General features: G+C 43.1%; 1 protein-coding gene across 1 annotated transcript in view; it reads right to left on the bottom strand.

Annotated features, from left to right (window-relative positions):
* LOC119167548 (lethal (3) 80Fj) overlaps nt 1-20238 on the bottom strand; it is a 331845-nt gene that overhangs the window by 140784 nt on the left and 170823 nt on the right. The window contains exons 29-30 of the mRNA XM_037419055.2: nt 5848-6084; nt 1919-2113 (exon numbers count right to left, since the gene is read on the bottom strand). Coding sequence (XP_037274952.2) covers nt 1919-2113; nt 5848-6084 — 432 coding nt within the window. The remainder of the gene's footprint in view (nt 1-1918; nt 2114-5847; nt 6085-20238) is intronic.

Raw genomic sequence — 20238 nt, 5'->3', positions numbered from 1 at the left:
GCAATCACAATGAAAAGGCAGGTATTCGAAGAAAAAAAAAAGAGATGCTCAAGGTAACGAGATGCGTGTGACGTATTTTTTTTCACGATGACATTCCTCTCTGCTTAACTTCCAGCTATTTCGTCAACGACGAGAAGAGAGAATGCAATTGCAGTGTGTGACAAATTTTTGGAACTCTGCTCATACTTGACGAATTCTAGAAACATTGCGGCGGCAAATTTGTGAGGCAATAAGCATGTTTACCGGTTCCGTGGCTACTTAAAAAAGTGTTGCAGGACCCCTTTAGAGGAACATGTTACCCTCAAATCAATTCTTCATTTTATTAAGTTAGTTATGATGGCTTATACGCTCCAAGTATAATAAATTTTAAAGCGTTTGGTATCTTACAGGTTATCACTGGCATCCAACCGAAACTAGTACTTAAGGTTGCTTCGACTTCCTTTTACCGAAAAAAAAAAGGGCATTTGCATAAAGCCCCTATTTCGATTCAAAAGAAATATTGTGCAGATTAGTTAGGTCATGATAAATATTCCTTTTTTTATTATATGTCATACATACCATTCGAATTCGATTCTAAGTTATTCGATCAAAATCGCTATTCATTTCAAATTCACATCAAACCCAAAATTCACTAATCGGATTAGTGTATACTAATCTGATTACATGCGGATTAATGTATACTAATCCACATGTAACTGCCTGTAAAGATGCTTTCACTGCAGTATAACAATGCTAAACCGTGAGAGCATTTCTACAAAAGAAATCCGCCCTGCCGGGAAGCTCTTTCAAATTTCAAGGGGTTCCCTGCAACACTTTTTGACCGTGGTCAGAAAAGCCGTTCGGTGGTCGAGGCTACCGAGAAAACGCGAGTCACATGTTATAGAGCAGCACGCAGCCTGCAATTGACAATAAATCTCAAAGTCACCTAAAAATTGCTCTCTTCTTTAGGCAAATGATGCCACAAGCTCAAAAATTTCCGTCACAGCCATTGTATCAGCCATGGGCATGGTTCGCTCAGTCGTTCCTGGGACTGCCACTTGGCCACACGTATGTGCGCGTTCGCACTGAAAAGCCGCGTATTCGAAGAACGAGAGAAAAAGTGGCGAAAGTCATGAGGCAAACTTGATCTTCCCCCCAGCGCTTTCGTCGGGACGAGAAGAGAGAGCAGCGTGCAACAAATCTTTGCAACTCCGCTCGAGCTGGACGAATTTTAAAAATGTTTGTGGTGGTGAATTTGTAAGGCAATAAGCTCTTTCAGTGAATCTATTTCATGGCTACTTGAAAAAGTGCTGCAGGGCCCAATTAATTGAACCTACCACCAAATAAATTTCTCATCTTATTAAGCTTAAAAGCTTATAATGGCTTATATGCTGTATGTATATACATTTTTAAATGTTATGTAATTCACAGGTTATCACTCGCATCTTACCAAAAGTCTAATTCTGCTACTTCTCAAAATCATTTCGGCTTCCTTTCAATGAAACAAAAAGAAAAGACCCCCTCATTGGCATAAAGGCTCTATTTCAATTAAAAAAAGATATTGTGGAGGTTAGTTAGGCCATGATAAATATTTCTATTTCTCTTTATAAGTCATATATACTATACGAATTCGACTCGAAGTCATTTGACCAAAATCAATATTCGCTTCGAACCAAAAATTCACTATTTGCACAAGTCTACATGCTAGGTATGCTGGTTCTCAAGATAAAAAATTTCATACATTTCTCGAAGTTAACACAATTTTAACTAGGGGTGAAACGCTCCCCATTTTCGTACCACTGAATTCAACAGCGAATGCAAAAGTGGGGCGCAGTATGGAACAGGGCTTGTTTCCACATTTAATGAGGCATCCGAGGCTCTAGCCTTAATACATTACTGACCACTGAACTCCCAGAACAGCATAAGGCATTTTACCAACCTGTTGCGAAGGTGTAGCTAGGGTGTCAATGAGACGGTTGACAATGGGCTTGACTTTCTGGTCGTCCTTGTCCAGGTGGCGTGCCAGGGTGCCCATCAGGATCACCACACTCTGCCGCACCTGGTCGTAGCTCTGGTCCCTCGGCGCATCATCCATGAAGTGCTCAAACAATGGCAGCAGCATGTTCACCTTGCTCTGCACAGTGCATGAAATGAGCTAATCACATTTCTGGGCTGTGAATCTTTTGCTACATTTGATACACTCTTAAGGGTCACCAGCTTTCGTCGATACTTGCAGACAAGAAAGAGCGACAAACTAAGAGCCGTTGATCGTGCCTGCAAAGTACAAAAACACAGCACACCTGGAAAATTGTTATTATTACAAAATGAACAACATGTTTCCCCCCTCTCAATAGACAATAAATTCTTTCCAGGGAATCAACATCATGCATCTGAACACTTTTGCATCAGGCAGACAAAATGACAGATTTTAGCATGTGACTTCGGCAAATCATCCTGCACAGAATGCGTGGAACTGATGTAACAAGTGGGCCAAAGTATAAATAAAGAAATTGAAGATATCAACCGAGTGGAATTGTAGCCTAAGAAAATGCAGCTTCTCAACTCCTACATATGAGAAGGCAAATAAGAAAAAAGTACAAAATCATTGGGTCTATTAAGGCACACACACAATCTTGCTAACCGATTCTAGTCTAGACACAAGAGGAGAGATATTAATAACATGATATCTGGGATTTCATGTCCCAAAATCACACTACGATTATGAGGGATGCTGAAGTGTCAGGCTCCGGAAAGTTTGACCACCTGGTTTTCTTCTACGCCCCCTGACATTCCACAGTGCACGGGCCTCTAGAATTTCACCTTCATTGAGATGCGACTACCACTTCCGGCTGTAAGGGCACTATTTTGCCGCATTGTGAACCGCTTTCGGTGCACTGGCTGCTGACAACAGTAAACTAGCTGTTGGCAGGAAAAAAAGATCGCAGCAAGGAAGTCACTGAAAACTTTTGAGGCCCCGGAAGCTACTGAGAATCAATGAGGCAACAGGTGTTGTGATGCACGTACAACAAATCCCCAAAGGCACCGTCAGGAACGCAGCATAACTACACATCAACTGTCTCGAACTTCCGTCACTTTACACACATCTCCATTAGCATTATGTGGTGACACATAATGTGGTGACACTATTGAAACTGCATGACCTTTTCTTTGTTTGCCATTGCGTGAAAAAACACTTCAGCTCATACGCATAATAGTGCGCTACCATCAAATCATTTCCTAACTATACATATGACAGGGAATAGACGGTGATGTTGCTGATAGAGTGGCACAGCTGATGAACGACTCGTCAACTTTTCATCGACGCCTGTATGTACTCAGTTTCACACTTAGGGAAAATCTTGGAATACATGGCACGTGGTGTGGCCAGCACTGCAGACGCATGTTGCCGTATCGGACGATGTGGTTTGACACTATGCCCTTTAAGTGTCTGTGCACGCAAGAGCTGCTGCCGGCACTTGACTGCAGCGTTGGTCGCACCGCGATGTCTTGCGCTCCAAGATTTCCCCAAAGAGTGAAACAGACTGTGCATTCTCGCGGCGATACATTGACGAAAACCAGCACAGCTACACATATGCATCGTCAAGCTGGGCGTCCCTAGCTAGTTGCGTGCAGTGCGTCGCCTAGTAAACTCACTTCATCAACGCCACTCACTGTAACCAACGCCTCCTCTCTTTTATCAATGCCAGCCAGACGCACCCGATCAACCCATTCACCACCTTCTCTAGCCCTTTCCCGCTCTCGCCCATCGCCCAACCTTCGTGTGTCCTTTGCTGTCATGGGGTAGGGTGCCCCCTCATGCAGTGCCTTACGACAAAAATCACACGAAGTAATTTTTCGTTCAGTTGTGCACACATCCATGGGGTGGCGTCTCGCATTTCTCGTGTTCACAATGTTAGCGGTCACACTGGCTCTGTAAAAGATGCGGCGTTTTGAGATAGCGTGTCACCGTGACACTGTGCGAGTAACCAATGGGGAAGTGTCACTGCAACGCTACTACATGCACTGTGTCGTGATGTGGTTGCGGCCTTGCTTCGAGCCACAAAAAAGGAGCACGAAGGAACGAATCTGGCAGATGTACGATAACGTAGTGGGAAACACGTCCATTGCATATCCGGGGTAAAGAGCTCAGGCGCACGTGTGATGCAAGCAGCGAGACCCCTCAAGCAGCGTCGCAGCACGACCATTTCTAAGGCGGACTGGTGCTCCCCTTGATAGGCACGCATTTGCACTGGCATCGAAAGAAATAAAAGAGACGTTGCTGTAACATACGCGTAGATTTGCCTTTGCGCAGAGAAATTTTACCGTGCTCGCTTGACACAGGACCGTCAAAGGTGATTGATTTGATTTGTGGGGTTTAACGTCCCAAAACCACCATATGATTATGAGAGACGCCGTAGTGGAGGGCTCCGGAAATTTTGACCACCTGGGGCTCTTTAACGTGCACCCAAATCTGAGTACACGGGCCTACAACATTTCCGCCTCCATCGGAAATGCAGCCGCCGCAGCCGGGATTTGAACCCGCGACCTGCGGGTCAGCAGCCGAGTACCTTAGCCACTAGACCACCGCGGCGGGGCCCGTCAAAGGTGCGATGGGCATTTTGCAGGGATAATGTGGCAGTGGCAAGTTGCCTTCTTTTCCACAAGCAATACACACTTTATTGAAGTGGTCCAGTGCACATGGGCACACGGCAGCGAACGGTGCGTTTAGCACACTTACAGTACGCTTACACGAGCGGTAACAGCGCTAAACCACTGAGCCACACGTACTGCCAAGCAGAAGTTCATGATTTATATTTTTCAAGGTGCATGCCGTTGGTAGATTTGTAACGATAATGCGCTGGCGTGTTTGTCAGCAGCCGTTATCACTCTCCCACGCATTTTCGTGCAGGCATCATAGCACTCCCGTCGATGTTCCAGTAATCGCTGCATGGTCTGCTGTTGATGCGCTTATCATAAAGGCGCAAAATCAGAAAGTCTTTACAATAACCTACGTTAGCCATGATTCGAAAAGTTCAAATATTCGTGCTAATTGGGATATTTGAACTTTCGAATATGTGGTTACTGAATCTAGTACGAATAGTACAAATGCAATATTTGACGATTATTCGAAACTATGAAGTAATGATGTGCCCCTTAGGTTCTAAACATTTATTTTTCCCATGAGAGCTTTTTCACATAACAGCATTGCAGATCTCAACTCCAGTCTGGACAAGCTTTAACATGCAGGCCTGCACGCAAGGGCACGTGGCAAGTGTTTTGCTCCCAAGGATTGGCTACTGAAAGGTGTGAGCAACGTTGGCCAGTCTTTGGGTGTGCTGGGAAGCAGTCTTCGACACAGATTACCATTTGTGGTCGTTTCAGGCACAGGAGGCACCAACGGAAGGAAGGGTGCCGTGATTGATTCATAGAGTCTTACGTGCATCATAACAACACAGACAACTGTATCAACAGCTTGGACTGATGAGAAACGCTTGAACAAAGAATGTTGCAAAAGCCACCATTCCAACAAGGCTCTGGCCATAGTGAGATTCTTAGTTGAAAGACTTTTTTGTCAGTTATGCATCACACAACATCACTGCATTATGCAAACACATGTTAGTGAGCTTGCAGGTTAAAAGCTGACTTCAATGGTTCGCAACTATGCTACAACATTCGACGAAAAAACCAACAGCCGAGACGGCTGAACTTGCACATAAATTCCCCAGCTACTCTTGTACACTGCAGACTGGTCTGCCATGCTCAATATGTGAACAGGTCGATGCACAAAAAAAGACAAGCAGCTTATGAAAAGGACCACCAGAGGCCCTGTGTAACGAGAATTGAAATTAAACGGTGTGCGAGGCTCACATTTCCGTGAAAGTCGACCAGGGCTGTGGCCGCATCCAGGAGGGTCTTGTGCACCACTGGGTGAGGGTCAGACAGTGCCTCGTGCACGTAAAACTCCATCAGCTCCGGCACGGCAGGCGAAGGAACCAGGGGCGCCAACTGTCCCAGAGCAAGTCCCACGCCGCTCCGGGGCTCCCATATATCCGGTGGTCGCTCCATTATCACCCGCCCAAAACTGTCTCGCACGGGCTCGGGACGCTGCATCATGTGCACACAAAGTGAGCATTGAGGCTTTCTGAAGCAACTACAGAAACACCCAATCTCATAGGATTACCTAGCAATCTCTCAAGAACTACATAGAACATTTGGCCTCTTTAGAACGCCGTACAAAAGATGTGAACACTAGGAACCCTGAAACACGGTCAGTTCTATATTACAGGACACATTACAAGCACCAAATCGTAGGTATATACTCTGCCATCTACATTAAAAAAATATGAAGAAATTCACATGCTTAATAAAAAAGACTTGTGTTTATATTTTGTTCGCATATAATGTCACATACTGTGACATTCTGTGCAATTGATTTGTGTGTAAATGATGTCTTTTTTTAACGTAGCTATTACGATTACATCAATTTCTTGTGAGGTTATACGTTGTTTGCCCAATGTTTATTTTTTGTGTTCTAAGCTAGTAATGCTATAGTAATACAGTGTTATTATTTTGTATTGTTACTATTTTTGTTTTTTGCTTATTGCTATATGATATTTTATTGTATGTAACATTTTTTTCACCTTTTTATGCTCGTGTATTTATTTTCTTTTTTCTTGTACAGTTGTCAAGGTGGAAATATAATTAACCCTATGTATAAGTAATTATGATAATCTATTTAAATTGTTTTACTTGTTGGTTTGCTCGCCAATGCATGGAACTGCTTGTCGTTACTGCCCTGTATAATTTAGTATAGTCTGGTCATTGGGTCTCGTCAAGCTACTTATGTAGCTTTTAACCCAACAGAACCATAGTGAAGATGAGCAGCGTGGAGCTCAGAAGTGTGGAATTACAGACAAGGGAGGACTGAGAAAGCCTAATGCAGTAAAACCTAATTAGTTTGAAGTCATTGGGACTGTGAGGAATCTATAAATTAAGCGGGTTTTCAAATAAACAAAACATACAAAAAGTGGGACACAAGGAATTTTGCATTATTTAAAGTAAATAGGGTGGTCGTTTGCTGTGCTGGTTAGTTTGTGGCTTTAATGGTTAAGTTTTTCAGCAATACTTGGTTCCGATTTCGCCGCAAACACAGAGAAATGGCGGGCCTCGTTTACACCACAGAAAAAAAATTAAAATAAACGTGACGCTCCCGTGATCAACTGAAATGGGCCCCTGCAGAAAACAAGTGCTTCACTGCAACACAGTAGTAACACGCAAGCAGCATGTCCCCTGCTCCTTGCAGAGTCAGCAAATCAAAATGCGATAATTCGCTCATTTTTTTTTTATATAAATAATTTCATAATGGCCAGTGGGATGAAATTCACAATGTGTTCTGACTGAAAAGAATGATCATCGACATTTTCGAACGGAGTTTTCGAAGTAGGCATTGCAGGCAAGAACTGCGCAAATTGCTGGTAGGTGGCAAATTGCTGGTAGGTGGCAAATTGCTGGTAGGTGGCAGCACCGTATCGTTTTAACGAAGTGTAAGAAACACCCATTTTTTTCTTTAGCATAGCGTCGATTGTCAGCGCAGCTAAGAAGCACTAGGGTCTTTAGAATTCCATATTTATTCAGTTTCTAGTATAAAAAAACACACCACCTAACACTTGAGTATTGATGCTGCATCTCAAAAGTGTGCAATATTTGCTTTTTGATTGACAATGTCCACAAGTATGAACACAGCTGTGTGTTTTCAAGACGGCTGTGTGCTGAGCAAAGGCTTAAACTTTTGCCCGGTGGCTGAATCGTATGACAAACAAGCAGCAAAGGAGTTTAATCTTAAGGGCTCACTTTTTTCTTTAGGCGCAATATTAATGAGAACCAAAAGACAATAATGCCAAAGAAAGTATTGGGGATTTCATTTGAAATAATTGCAATGTAAACTTGAAGAAAGAAAAGTGGACGATAAGATAACTTGCCATAGGCAGAATCAACACCGCGACATTCGAATAACGCGTTCGATGCTCTATCAGCTGGGCTACCACAGGAACTATGTCCCCGTCCATTTTATAGGGTATGTATGTGCCTTAAATCTGGAAGCGTCGGTAAGCCCCACCTGTTGCCATGGCGGCGAGTGTGGAACACTCTTCTTGCCTGTTTGGCGTCACGTACGTAATGTTATTATGAGGTGGCAGCTGACCAATAATCTCTCGCACATCTCCTCAAAGCATCAAGTCTACCAAACGAGACACTATGAATGAAGGAAAGGATGGTAATACCAAGGGATCGCTTTCTTTGTTAGGCACAATATTATAGAGAACTAACAGACAAAAACGCCAGAGAGGTAAAAGGGGGAATGCATCATTCGAAGATCGCAGGATCTGTTCATGCCCACGGCTAGTTATCATTACGTCCACATTTCTATCTTCAAATTTACATTACAAATACTTGCAATCTTACAATTTACATTACAATTACTTGTAATAAAATGACCTATACAGTGGACTTTCATTAAACAAAGCTCGGTTAAACGGAAAAGCCGCATAAACGAAACTATCTAGGCTTATTTGGTTGGTCTCCATTACATTTATTGATAAAGAGTTTCGGGGAATCTGAACATTCTTTTTTTTCACTTACATCGGTTAAATGGAACTAAAACAGGCAAAATCCATGAACGGCAGAAGTGGCCACGGCAGTCTAGCAACCATGAAGCAAATGCCAAAGCTTGCCTCTAATGATTCCAAGCCAATCTAATGATTGAACATGCCCGCGCACGCCGAGCAGCAATTGTCGCCTCATCGTGAACTTGAGCACAGCCTTAAGGAACCTATAGCTGAAGTTCAAGATGAGGACCTGTGCTCAAGTGGTGATGAGATGGTGTGTGATCCTGAACTTATTTCAGTGGCTGACAGTGCAGCAAGAGATGCTGTCATCTTGTTGCAGTGCTACTTTGAACACGATGGTGGCACAGAGTTCCTGCCCAGCCTTTCAGTCAATGAGGAAGGAAACAACTTAGAAGAGGCCCTGACATCACTCGTTGTGAAGCCGTGGTGAAGTTGGAAGTCGGCCATATTGACTGGGTAAATTCTCCTCTCTTGTTTACATTCGAATATAAAGCAGAAGGGCGACTCTCTCTCTGGCTCAAAAAGCACGTGGGCTGCGCAGCGCGCGTGTCGTGACGATCTGAAACTAATAGAACGGGGCTCAACACTCTGGGCTAGCGGGACAACTTCGGCGAAATCATTTTGTCCAAGTATTAACAACGAGTAACGGCTCGCCGCCAACGAAGCAAGTACAAGAGAACGCGAGCTAGATGCACTGACAATGGCGAATGTTTTCACATCATAAATTCAGCAACTGTACAAACAACCCGATCGGTCGAGCGCCTTTTTCTACGGTTGCCTTCCACCACGCGGCCAACGCGGCGCCCGACCACTGTGCCAGTGTTCCGCGTAAAACTCACCGGCGTCAGCATTCTGCAATCGTGGCATGACCATGGTAATTTTGAGCACGGTGCAAGTGACACTTGACCATGGTTGCTTCAACATTGAGATTACAATGCTGGGTTCGAATATAACAAGCGGAACAGAAAAGGTGTTTTAATATGCACATGCAAGTCGCTACTGTACACATAACGAACAGGAAACTACGTATGTCCACATGGTCCTCATTGCCTCTTACTGGGCACAACAGTTTCGTCCATTGTCACAGGAAGGAGCACTGCACCACCGTCACTGACCTGCAAGGCGTTCATCGTCGTTGCGCTTCGTCATGGTGCCCATTGCATTATCGCTCAACACTCCAAATGCTTCATCCGCATCATCCGCCGCCTGACACATGGATATGCGCTCATTCTATGCGCTGTTGAGGCCCCGTGGTCGAAAAGAGGTTTTGTAAACCTTGCTAGGAGTACAGTAACTGCCAGGAAAACACGGCGTAACCAATAAAGCGGCGCAGAGCACGGACATTGTCCGTCACGGCTAGGCACGAAATCTGCGGAGGCACACATGCCGCCGCCAGCCGCCGCCGTTCACTGCTAGACCAGCTACACTGCGCAACACGCAACCATAGCAACGCTGCCATTGTGCTTAGTGAATATGGCCGCCATTATGTCATTTCCTCCACACTTTTCACGTAGCGCGCTGGCTGGGCATGCCCTCTCCTATCTTTCCTTCCTCCGTGCTTTCAGCAATGCACTCCCAATATGGGAGAAAGTGCTTGGACAAGGCCAAGCAAATTGTTATCACCTCCTTTTTTCCAAGTCAGCAATATTAGCAAAGTTTTTCTTTCTAATCACCTATAGTATTATTCTATACTTCAAAATGTTTTTGTTCAGTCACCTACAGTTGGTGCTTTTGAAATAAACTCATATTTTATTCATTTTGTGGGCTTTGCTTAAATGAAAGTTCTCAGAAATGGAACAAAGTTTCTAGCCCCTTTGAATTCCGTTTAAGAGGTGCCCACTGTACTACTTTAGCATGCAGAAAACACTGCATTTCAATAAATATGCTGTGTCTTTAATTTTTTTTAAATATTGCGGTATAACCACGCAGACATCCATCATTTGCTCTGCCACCTCAGCTACTGTGTTGCATGTTCTAGTTCAGAGATGCTCATTGATACTGCAACCATGCACTATTGCAAAGTCATACAAGAGAGGCGCTATTCTCTTCGTCCCTTGCTCAAATAAAACAAATGAAGGCTTGTAGTATATGGGCACATATTGAACAACACTTTTTATAAAGCATCGCATTTATAGCCGCCCGCATTGGCAGCGCTTGTCAACAGCAGCGAATTCAGACTGGCTGCGGTTAGGTTGCTTTTCCAGCAAATACTCTGCATATTTACAAAAGTTTGCTGTCTGAGCAGAGAAATGCCAGATAAGTGCGCTGGTACATCTATCAACCTGTATTGGAAGTGCTCTATTTACTTGAATCTAAGTCTTTTTTTTTTTTTTTCAGATTTTTCCTACTTGAAGTCGGCCCTTGCATTACAAATTAAAACTGAAATTGCCAAAACTGAAGTTGTCTAAAGAGGGTTCATAGCACCTGGGTGAAACAAAATTCAAGGATTTTCAGGAACTTTCAAGGACCTAACAAGTACTTTTCAAGGGCCTAAAATAACACTTGAAACCGCAGAAAATGACAACGGCACTTCTTACAGCTCAAGCTCAAGCAGATGGCTAGAAGGAAACGTACAAACGTTTAGGAAGCCGGAGCTGCATAAGCCTTACACTCCTCTATCACTAACAGTATCATTCACTAATATTCGAAGCATCTTATCCAAACGTGAAATAGTGTCATCTTATATCGATGATAGCCTTTCTGATATTCTTGTCTTCACTGAGACATGGCTTAATGCTGACATCAATGACAATGAGATTTTTACGCATGCTAACAGATACAACGTCTATCGAAGCGATCGTCCAGACAGAAGGGGTGGTGGTGTTCTTATAGCTGTTAAAAAAACCATCACGTCTTATGTCGTCGCTTCCCATTATAAGATTGAAATTATATGGGTAGTTTGCACAATTCATTCCACAAGAATGTTGCTCGGCAACTGTTATCGTCCTCCCTATTGTCATCATTCTTTCTTAGAAGAGTTGCGCAGCAGCATTAATTCTGCCATTGAAATCTGTGAGGCTCGCATCGTTTATTTATTCGGTGATTTCAATCTACCATTTATTGACTGGGAGCAGCTGTCATCTTCTTGTAAGTACTCAACTGACTTCACTAACTTAACTTTAGACTTTCATTTGGCTCAGGTTGTCACTCACTCAACTCGCGGTTCAAATACACTTGACCTCGTTCTTACAACTGCACCTGAAACTATAGACCACACAAACTATTTGAATGGCTTTAGTGACCACAAACTGCTGCAAGTTGATCTTTCTATCTTGCCACCTTTTGCAGGAACCGAATCAAAGAAAATTAGAGAAATAAAGCCGATTATGATGCCATTAACAGGAAACTTGAGTCTTTCCTTGACAATGTGCTGCTGCCTTCCTTTTACAGTCGCTCAGTTGAGGAAAACTGGGTTCTTTTCAAGAATGCGATTTCAGCCATAATAGAAAAACACGTGCCGTTGATAACGATTACGAATGATAAAACTAATCCATGGTTCACCAAGTCTTTGCACAGACTTAGAAACAAAAAGAAGCGGCTTTATCGATCTGCAAAAAATTCGCCTACACACACGTCTTGGGATAGATACGAGGAATGCCTAAAGAAATATTGCCATGAAATTACAACTGCGAAAAATAAATACTATTCCCAGGATTTGCCTTCACTCCTAAAATCTAATCCGAAAAAATTCTGGAAAGTAATAAGTCGTGATTGGGGCGATAACTTTATTTATTTTATTTATTTATTTATTTATTTATTGAATACTGCAGACCAAGAACTGGTACAAGAGGCAGGATATAAACAAAAACACATGTGAAAAAATAAGAATATATCACGAGAAATGGAATCGAAACACCGACTAATAGAACACATAAAATATAACATGGCAAAAATGTTACATTTTATGGATACATAACATAAAATTAACAGTGCATAGATTAGCTCTAAGCAACAGAAAATTGGCTAAGATCAGTTAGACAGTTCCACTCTGATACAGTACGCGGAAAAAAGGAAAATCGGAACACGTTGGTTTTAGCAAAATACGGGGTTAAAGAATGGGCGTGATGATGACGTATATGCCTAGTGGACAGAGGAGATACATATGCACGCGGGTCAAGGGCTAACTTATAATTAACAAGAGGATACAGAAGGTTAAGGCGGTTCCTTTTTCGCTGTAATTCAAGTGTTTCAATGTTGTTAGCAGTCATAAGTTCAGTCGGCGAGTCCGTAATTTTAAACTTTGAATAAACAAACCTAACAGCCTTTCTTTGTACTGCTTCTAGTTTTTTGATGTTAGATTAAGTAAAGGGGTCCCATACAACACAAGCATATTCTAGTTTTGGTCTTATGTACGTAAAGTAGCTAAGTAGTTTTATGTCAGAAGGAGAATTTCTAAGCTTATGTTTTAGAAAACACAGCTTACGGAAGGCAGCAGAACATACGCTGTCTATGTGTAAGTTCGAAGAGAGGTCATTAGTTATTGTTACGCCTAGATATTTGTAGTTGTTAACCTGTTGTAGTGATGGTGAACCAAGGTTATAAGTAAAATGTAGAGGTGTTTTTGAACGAGTTATACAAAGATAAACAGTTTTTTGTGTGTTGAGTGCCATACCATTGTCATTACACCAGTTTAGTATGTTATTAAGACTCAAGTTCAAGTTCTGCTGATCACTAGAACAGGTAACTTGACGAAATAGCACACAATCATCCACGAACAGTCTGATTTGAATTCCTGGTAGTACTGTGTTTACAATGTCGTTTACATAAATTAAAAATAATAGCGGCCCCAGACCGCTACCCTGTGGCACGCCTGATGTTACAGGAAGAGAGCTCGAATTGTTCCCATCTACTGAAACAAACTGTGAACGTTCTGTTAAATAGTGTTGGATCCAGGCAATGAAAATGTCGGGTAGATTGATGTCCTTTAGTTTTGTAAGTAGTTTGTGATGAATAACTTTATTAAATGCCTTACTAAAATCAAGGAATATGACGTCCATTTGTCCATTTTTATCCAGAGTTTCTGCACATGAATGAACCACTGAGACTACCTGAGTTATGGTAGAATAGCCTTTTCTAAAGCCATGCTGAAAACTAGTTAGTATAGAGTATTGTTCGAGGAATTCCACAATGCGCTTAGATATTACATGTTCAAGCATTTTACATATTGGTGATGTTAATGAGATGGGACAATAGTTTTCTACGAGTAAATGGTTTCCTTTCTTAAACACAGGAACAATACGAGCCCTCTTCCAATCACTGGGTAGTTTTGCACTCAACAGCGAACATCGAAAGATCACAGTGACAAAATGAGCAATACTCTCTGCATAACGGCGAAGAAAAACATTAGGGATATTGTCTGGACCACAAGATGATTTAGTGTTCAACTTCAAGATCATTGCAACAACACCAGAATATGATATAAAGTCCACTTCATTAGGCTGAAACACTCTTTGCTGAGGCGTATTAAGACTCGCCTCAGCAAACACGCTGTGGAAAAATTTGTTAAAATGTTCCGCAATGAGCTTCAGATCTGTAACTGTATTACTATGGACTAATATATTGTCACGGGGTCGTGACGTGGCCGAAGACAGGAGACTTCGTGTTGGGCTTTAACTGTTTATTTGGGCGAACCTGTGCCCGGTAAACGGAAAGTCCAATTACAGCAGCAGTCTCGCACAGATAGCAGTCTCGGACTGATAGCGGCGAACGGAGCGTCGGCCTTCGATCAACAACTGACAAGCGGCGAAGCGCGTTGGCATTTATACTCCCGCCGTCGAATGTTCTAGCGCTACCGCTGGCGGCGGCGTACGTTCCAGAACAATCTGTACCATTCGCACAGTGGGCGTGATCTTATCGAAATGATCTACTACAGTCCGGAACCCTCTCGAAAACTGCAGGCGCGGTTTGCGCTGAGAATCGTGTGGTGTTTTGGGACGATAACAAAAGCTTGGGAAATGGAACGTGGCATTGCCCCCCTCGTTATGTGAGGACATGCCGAGACTGTCAGCGACGCAAGACACCGCTGACAAGGCCAGCGGGACTTCTGCAGCCAATTGATCCACCTTGCCGCCCTTTCCAGCAGATTGGTATGGACCTACTGGGGCCGTTCCCGACGTCGGCTTTCGGAAACAAGTGGATCGTGGTAGCTACCGACTACCTCACCCGCTACGCCGAGACAAAAGCCCTGCCAAAAGGCAGTGCATCCGAGGTAGCTAAGTTCTTCGTCGAAAATATCGTCCTACGTCACGGCGCCCCGGAGGTCCTTATCACCGACAGAGGAACGGCATTCACTGCCGACTTAACTCAAGCGATCTTGGCATACAGCCAAACAAACCACCGCCGGACGACAGCGTACCACCCACAGACCAACGGCCTCACCGAGCGGCTTAACAAGACGATCGCCGACATGCTGTCAATGTACGTCGATGTCGAACACAAGACGTGGGACGCCATTCTTCCGTATGTGACCTTCGCATACAACACGGCGGTGCAGGAGACGACGCAGATATTTCCATACAAATTGGTCTACGGAAGGAGCCCGGCAACGACGCTCGATGCCATGTTACCCAACGTCACCGACGAAGAAAACCTCGATGTGAGCGAGTACCTTCATCGCGCCGAAGAAGCCCGACAACTTGCGCGGCTCCGTATCAAGAATCAACAGACGACCGACAGCAACCGTTACAACCTTCGACGATGCTTCGTGGAATACCAGCCCGGTGAACGTGTTTGGGTGTGGACGCCGATACGCCGACGTGGACTAAGTGAAAAGCTTCTGCGACGGTACTTCGGACCGTACAGGGTGGTTCGACGTCTCGGCCCACTTGATTACGAGGTTGTCCCCGACGGCATCACGAACTCTCAACGACGCCGATCGCGACTTGAAGTCGTCCATGTCGCACGCCTAAAGCCGTTTCATGCGCGTTAACAAACTGAAACAGTGTTTTTTTTTTTTTTGTATAATTGTTGTATTGTAATTTATTCATTGTACTTTCTTGCATTATTATTGTACCTTCATCTTTAGTTAAAGCATCGAGACGATGCCTTTTTCAGAGGGGGGCAATGCCACGTTCCATTTCCCAAGCTTTTGTTATCGTCCCAAAACACCACACGATTCTCAGCGCAAACCGCGCCTGCAGTTTTCGAGAGGGTTCCGGACTGTAGTAGATCATTTCGATAAGATCACGCCCACTGTGCGAATGGTACAGATTGTTCTGGAACGTACGCCGCCGCCAGCGGTAGCGCTAGAACATTCGACGGCGGGAGTATAAATGCCAACGCGCTTCGCCGCTTGTCAGTTGTTGATCGAAGGCCGACGCTCCGTTCGCCGCTATCAGTCCGAGACTGCTATCTGTGCGAGACTGCTGCTGTAATTGGACTTTCCGTTTACCGGGCACAGGTTCGCCCAAATAAACAGTTAAAGCCCAACACGAAGTCTCCTGTCTTCGGCCACGTCACGACCCCGTGACAATATGTGATACCTGCTTCTTACTATCGCTCAAGAAGTTCCAAAACTTCGTAGGATCGTTTTTTAAAAAGTTTGGCAGTGTTGTTTTAAAGTAAAAATCCTTTGATTCATGCAAAGCACGTGCCAATTTTATTTTAAGTAAATCTTAAATAATAGCTGATTGAGGATTACTCTTTTTGAGCCATTTTAATTTGCATTTTAGATGGATGATTTTGCGCGTAATCCATGGGGTGCTTTTAGCAATCTTTTTAGATTTGGTTGGTACGAATTGGCTTATACAGTGGTTGCATATTCTAGTGAATTGGTTCCATAGCGCATCAACATCACCCTCATTTTCAATAAAGTCATCATAACAACTTCTCATGTAATGCACAATAGACGCATCATCAGATCTTGCGTAATCCTTGAAGCTTCGTGTAGTTGTGCGTTTGTGACCGACTGAGTTGATTAAGGGAATGGTAACACTTACAAGATGATGGTCAGACACGCCACTTTCAATTAGAACTGTATATTCATAAATATCGCGGCTTAGGAACGCTAAGTCCAATATTGCACTGGACGAACCTTGTTCTCGAGTAGGCTGCCTAACCACTTGAACGAGGTCGTGAGTAAGCATGATGTCAAAGACTATGCTAGCATTCTTGTTCGATTTGCGGCTTGTCTGAAGGAGTTCCCAATCAACATTCGGTAAGTTGAAATTCCCGATAACAAAAATTTTTTACTCTGAAATTGTGTCATATGTTCTTGCAATTTCAGCAAATATTCAGGAGCAGCGTCTGGTGGTCTGTAACACGCGTATAGAACAAAGAATTGATCCCAAGTTATTTTGATACACAAACACTCGAGGTCAATGACATCCGCTAAAACAATGGCTTGTATTGAAGGCTTGACAAGGATAGCAACACCTCCGCCCTTATTCGTCCGGTCCTTACGAAAGACACTGTAACTCGGGGGAAAAACTAAATCATCACTTATTTCATTTCGTAACCAGGTTTCGATGAATACAGTAATGTGCGGGTCGTATTCGAGTAGTGTGGCCTCAATAGAATCTTTTTTGTTTACAATGCTTCGTGCGTTTATATTTAGGATTCGCAAGTTCTTTGCCTTCGGTTTCTTAGGTTTGCGGGTATTCTGATCTACTTGACGAGATAAATGAATGCGTTTAACGGATGCGGAAGGGCCCTCGTTATCACCCTCAATCTCAATTCTTGCTTTGCTTCTGCGTGTAGCCTCTGGTATTCGGGCGGTTCATGCCCGCATCGCCGTTTTTTCGCAACGGAACTTTATCATTCAAATGATAATCCCAGACGTAAGGCATGTTGTTTATGTATAGTTTATCGAACGCTAGTGAAACCTTTTCTCTTTTGTCACGGTTCTGCTTCGCACTAGCCCACAATTTCCTTCGGACGTCGCAAATTCTTTGGGAAAAATCTTCACCAATGGAATAGTCCGTGTCCTTGAGTTTAAGGCCTCTTTTTAGTATTGCATATTTACTTCTTGAATATAACAGTTTAAGAATGACAGGTCTCGTCGAGTCATGTCGTTGCTTGCCTAGTCGGTGTATACGCTCGATTTGTACGCTCTCAATTTCAAGGATATCCTGAAAAATACCTTTATTTACTGCAGTTTCAAGTGCGGTGTTAGTTTCATCTTCTTTTTCTGGAAGTCCATAAACGATCAAGTTAGAGCGTCTGCTATGGTTTTCTATGTCGTCTATTTTTGATTCAAGTACTTTAATAGTGTTTTCCGTGCAGTTAATTTGCTCTTGAAACAATGCTACTCTTTGTTCGAGAGCGGAAATCGAATCTAATTTCCTTTCAATGTCTGGAAGACGCGTTTCCTTGATTTCTTTAATGTCTGATGCAATTTCCTTAAGGTGTTTAGCAATTTGCGCTGTGTCTGGGCCCGGATTTTCTTCTATGTCACCTCCAAGCAACAGCAATTTCCTCGCCGAGTAAGTGAGTACATTTAACATATCACACAGCCGAGGGCACGGCAGCATCAAAAGAAAGCAGTTATCGGAACGAAAGCATTTACCGTAATGCCCTCTTACCTGCGCAATCAAGACAAGCGGGTTTTGAGTGAACCGCATGTTTTCAATGCCGCCGTGCCCTGTGGCCGTAAAGTAAGCTGGCAACTCTTTTATAGCCGGCCAGCACGGTGTCGCCGCCTGTGGTGGTGCTGCGCAGTGCTCCATGCGCGGTGACGAAGAGCGATGATTCAGTCGTTCCCACGGCGGCCAGTTGAGATCGTAAAGCACTTCATTTCATTACAAGATGCAAATAACACTCCTTTTGCCGACACTGATTGTCCTCATGTCTTTAATTCATTCTTTTCATCCGTGTTTACTAGCGAGCATGCTCATCTTTCAGAAATTGTTGAACGCGATTACTCATTCATGTCACCTATAGATATCACAATTGAAGGCATAGTTAAAACTATTGAAAATCTGAAGATGTCATCATCTTCTGGTATTGACGATATCAATTCAAAAATATTAAAGAACACTGTTTATGTGTCTGGCAATATCCTGTTTCACATTTTTCGGCAGTCGCTCGCTACAGGAATGTTGCCTTCTGACTGGAAGATAGCGAACGTAGTGCCAGTTCATAAAAGTGGTAGTAGAAGTTCACCTGGAAATTATCACCCCATTTCTTTGACGTGCATATGTAACAAGATGATTGAGCATATCATAGCTTCTAACATTTATGCGCATCTAGAATCTTACAATTTCTTTTTCTCAAACCAGCACGGGTTTCGAAAGGATCGTTCTTGCGAGACTCAACTCTTTGAGTTCACCACCGACCTACATTCTAACATGAACAGTAATCTACAGACAGATATTGTTTATTTTTTGATTTTGCAAAGGCATTCGATCGTGTTGCTCATTGTCGCTTGATATTAAAATTGTCATCACTAAAACTTGATTCACTCACGCTAACATGGCTCAGAAACTTCCTAACTAACCGCCAACAATTCACTATCGCTAACAATCACTCTTTATCACTCTGTTACATTTCCTCTGGTGTACCACAGGGCAGTGTTCTTGGTCCCTTACTTTTCTTCATCTACATTAACGACCTGCCTGACCACTTATCCTCATGTATGCGTATATTTGCCGATGACAGCATTATCTATCGTCCCATCCGCAACAATAGCGATCATCTAACTCTTCAAAAAGACCTCGAGCATATAATTGAGTGGTGCAAAACATGGCAGATGACACTTAATGTTTCCAAATGCAAATTAATCACCTTTAGTCACAAACGTGATAACTTTAATAGCCAATACATAATTGATAATAGCATTGTAGAACGCACTGATCATTACAAATACCTAGGCATAAACTTAACTTCTACACTTTCCTGGTCCACACATATCACTTCTATCTGTGCCAACACATCAAGATCATTAGGTTTTCTGTGCCGAAATCTATACAGTGCTCCCTCCGATGTGCGCAAACTGGCTTATCTTGCTCTAATCCGTCCTCAACTGGAGTTCGCATCCTCCATTTGGTCACCATATCAACAATACCTCATAGATAAGTTAGAATGTATACAGAACAGAGCTAGTCGATTCATAGCGCGTAATCACAGCTACCCGTCCAGCGTAACACTGATTAAACGTAGCCTTGCACTCTAGCCACTGAAAATTCGCCGCAACATCTCACTTTTATCACTATTTCACAAACTCATCCACACCAGCATGATGCCATCTGTTCACCTCAATCTAGCACATCGAACTTCGAGCAGACTACATAACACCTTTAGCCTATCACGCATGTACGGCAATACTAACGCTTTCAACCAGTCGGCCCTTCCACGAGCTATTCGTTTGTGGAATGATTTGCCAGATAATCTTGCGTCAGAACAAGACCACACAAAGTTCTATCATACTCTTAAAAAATACTTATGCACCAAAAACTACTCTATCGCATCTTCGTAATCATCAGTTTTTATAGGACTGTTGCCGATGTTTTTGCACTATTGCTAGGTTGTAGTTACTGTCATAATAGTTTTTTTTTTATTTCACCTTCACATACTGTAACTCACTTTTCTAGTACGTATTTTGCTTACATGTTTATAAGTTGAACTGCATTTTCTATTATATTCATTATTTGCCTATGTATGTGTAGATATTATGTATATATATTTTTCTAACATATTA

Source organism: Rhipicephalus microplus, chromosome 3 (genome assembly GCF_043290135.1).
Source record: "Rhipicephalus microplus isolate Deutch F79 chromosome 3, USDA_Rmic, whole genome shotgun sequence".
NCBI lineage: Eukaryota > Metazoa > Arthropoda > Arachnida > Ixodida > Ixodidae > Rhipicephalus > Rhipicephalus microplus.
The sequence above is the reverse complement of the archived record's forward strand: the minus strand, read 5'-3'. Positions and strand labels throughout refer to the sequence as shown.